Source organism: Monoraphidium neglectum, assembly GCF_000611645.1.
Source record: "Monoraphidium neglectum strain SAG 48.87 unplaced genomic scaffold scaffold02517, whole genome shotgun sequence".
NCBI classification, from domain to species: domain Eukaryota; kingdom Viridiplantae; phylum Chlorophyta; class Chlorophyceae; order Sphaeropleales; family Selenastraceae; genus Monoraphidium; species Monoraphidium neglectum.
The window spans coordinates 1-1,574 of record NW_014011111.1 but is presented as its reverse complement, the minus strand read 5'-3'; the positions used below and the strand labels follow the sequence as shown (position 1 = coordinate 1,574).

The window sequence follows — 1,574 nt, the reverse complement described above, 5'->3', positions numbered from 1 at the left end:
CCCCTCGCCCGGCCCCCCGCCTCTGCGCCCGCGGCCCGCCCATCGCGCTCCAGCCATCCTCCGACGGCCGCCCACACCACGCTGCTGCCCCGCAGGACTACGTGCGGTCGCGCCAGGAGCAGCTGCTCGCCGAGCTGGCGCGGCGCCTGCGGGCGCTCGCGCCAGGCGTGGACCTCGATCTTCTGAGCCGCGCCACGGCAGAGGCGCTGGCCGGACTGCCGCAGCCGGACTATGGGGTGGTGCCCGTCGAAAGCCTGGAGCTGCAGCTGGTGTTTGCGCACGACTGCAGGTGGGCCGGCTTCCTCCATGTTTGAGGGCACAGGCGGGCGGGGATTGCTTGCAGGGACGAATGGGGCGCCCTGACCGGGGACGAGCATTCCGGGGCTGGGGTTCGCGGCCGGTCGGAACCCAGGGCCGTGGTGCGGAGGCATGGGGCTGGGGTTTGTGCCAGCCATGCGGCGGGCGGGCCTGCAGCAGTGTGCGCGATCCCAGGCGACCCACGACGGCAGCCCCTCCTAGCAGCGCCGCCGCCCACGCACCCATCACTCCCCCCTCCTCCCCCCCCCCCAAAAACACAACCAGCGCCCCCGGCTGCGCCGAGCCCCAGTGCGTGCTCTGCCAGCACAGCACCGCGCGGCGCTGCGGCTCCGCCTTTGACTCAAAATATCTAGTCGGCGACACCCTCGCCGCGCGCTGCGGCGCGGGCGTGCGCGTAGAGCTCGTGGACCCGGCCACGGGTGCCGGTTTTGAGGGGGACCTGCCTGAGGTGTCGCTGGAGGTGGTGGTGCTGGACGGCAACGCGTTCAGCGCGCGGTACCAAGGGGAGTCGGCCAGGTGGGCGGCGCGCGGGTCGGACGGGGCGGGTGATGTTTGGGAGGAAGGGGCGCGTGCGTGCGTGCGTCGCGCACCGGTGTGCTCGCGCGTGCCGCGTGCGCGCCTTGCCTCTGTGTGCGCGCTGTGTGTACGTGTACAGCAGGGTGAAGGCAGAGCGGCCGTGGTGACCAGCTAATTCCACAGGCATGGTGCACTCGCAGCACGCGCACCACTTTCAAACAACTGCAGCTCTGCGCCCCGACCCCGCCGACCGGCATACACGCCCACTGCCACCTCTCCCTGCAGGGGCGCCCTGGCCCAGGCCACCAACGCCGACTTTGACGCCATAAGCCTGCTGCACAACAACCGCGGCACCCCCTTACTCGTCGGCACCGCGGGCAACGCGGCGGCGGACGCGCAGGGGCGCGTGCTGCTGCGCCCGGTCAGGGGCAGGGCGGTGCTGCCTGATGTCCAGGTGGGGGGCCGCTGGGGGCTTGAGAGCGCCGCCGCGCCGCTCCCGCCGCTTGTCATGCTTTGCAGCACGCCCAAGAGCGGGGGGAGGTGCAGCGCTCGGCCGCCGCCGAGCGGCCGCGCCATGCCTGCGCGCCCGCCCGTCCGCCCACTCGCAGCTTGTGCCTCTCCCCTTTCCGCCCCGCAACCCCTTCCATCTCGTCATAAGCCGCACCTTCAAAGTCTGTGCCAGCCGGCCACCCCTCCGGCGCCGCGCCCCGAACCATCCCCGCAACTGCGTTGTCCAGAGC

General features: G+C 72.5%; 1 protein-coding gene across 1 annotated transcript in view; it reads left to right on the top strand.

Annotated features, from left to right (window-relative positions):
• MNEG_10926 (hypothetical protein) overlaps positions 1-1,491 on the top strand; it is a gene marked incomplete at both ends in the record, with an annotated part of 2,291 nt that extends 800 nt beyond the window's left edge. Inside the window, 4 exons of the mRNA XM_014040601.1 lie at positions 96-289; positions 583-834; positions 1,120-1,288; positions 1,354-1,491. Coding sequence (XP_013896055.1) covers positions 96-289; positions 583-834; positions 1,120-1,288; positions 1,354-1,491 — 753 coding nt within the window. The remainder of the gene's footprint in view (positions 1-95; positions 290-582; positions 835-1,119; positions 1,289-1,353) is intronic.
• Between the last annotated feature and the right edge of the window lie 83 nt (positions 1,492-1,574).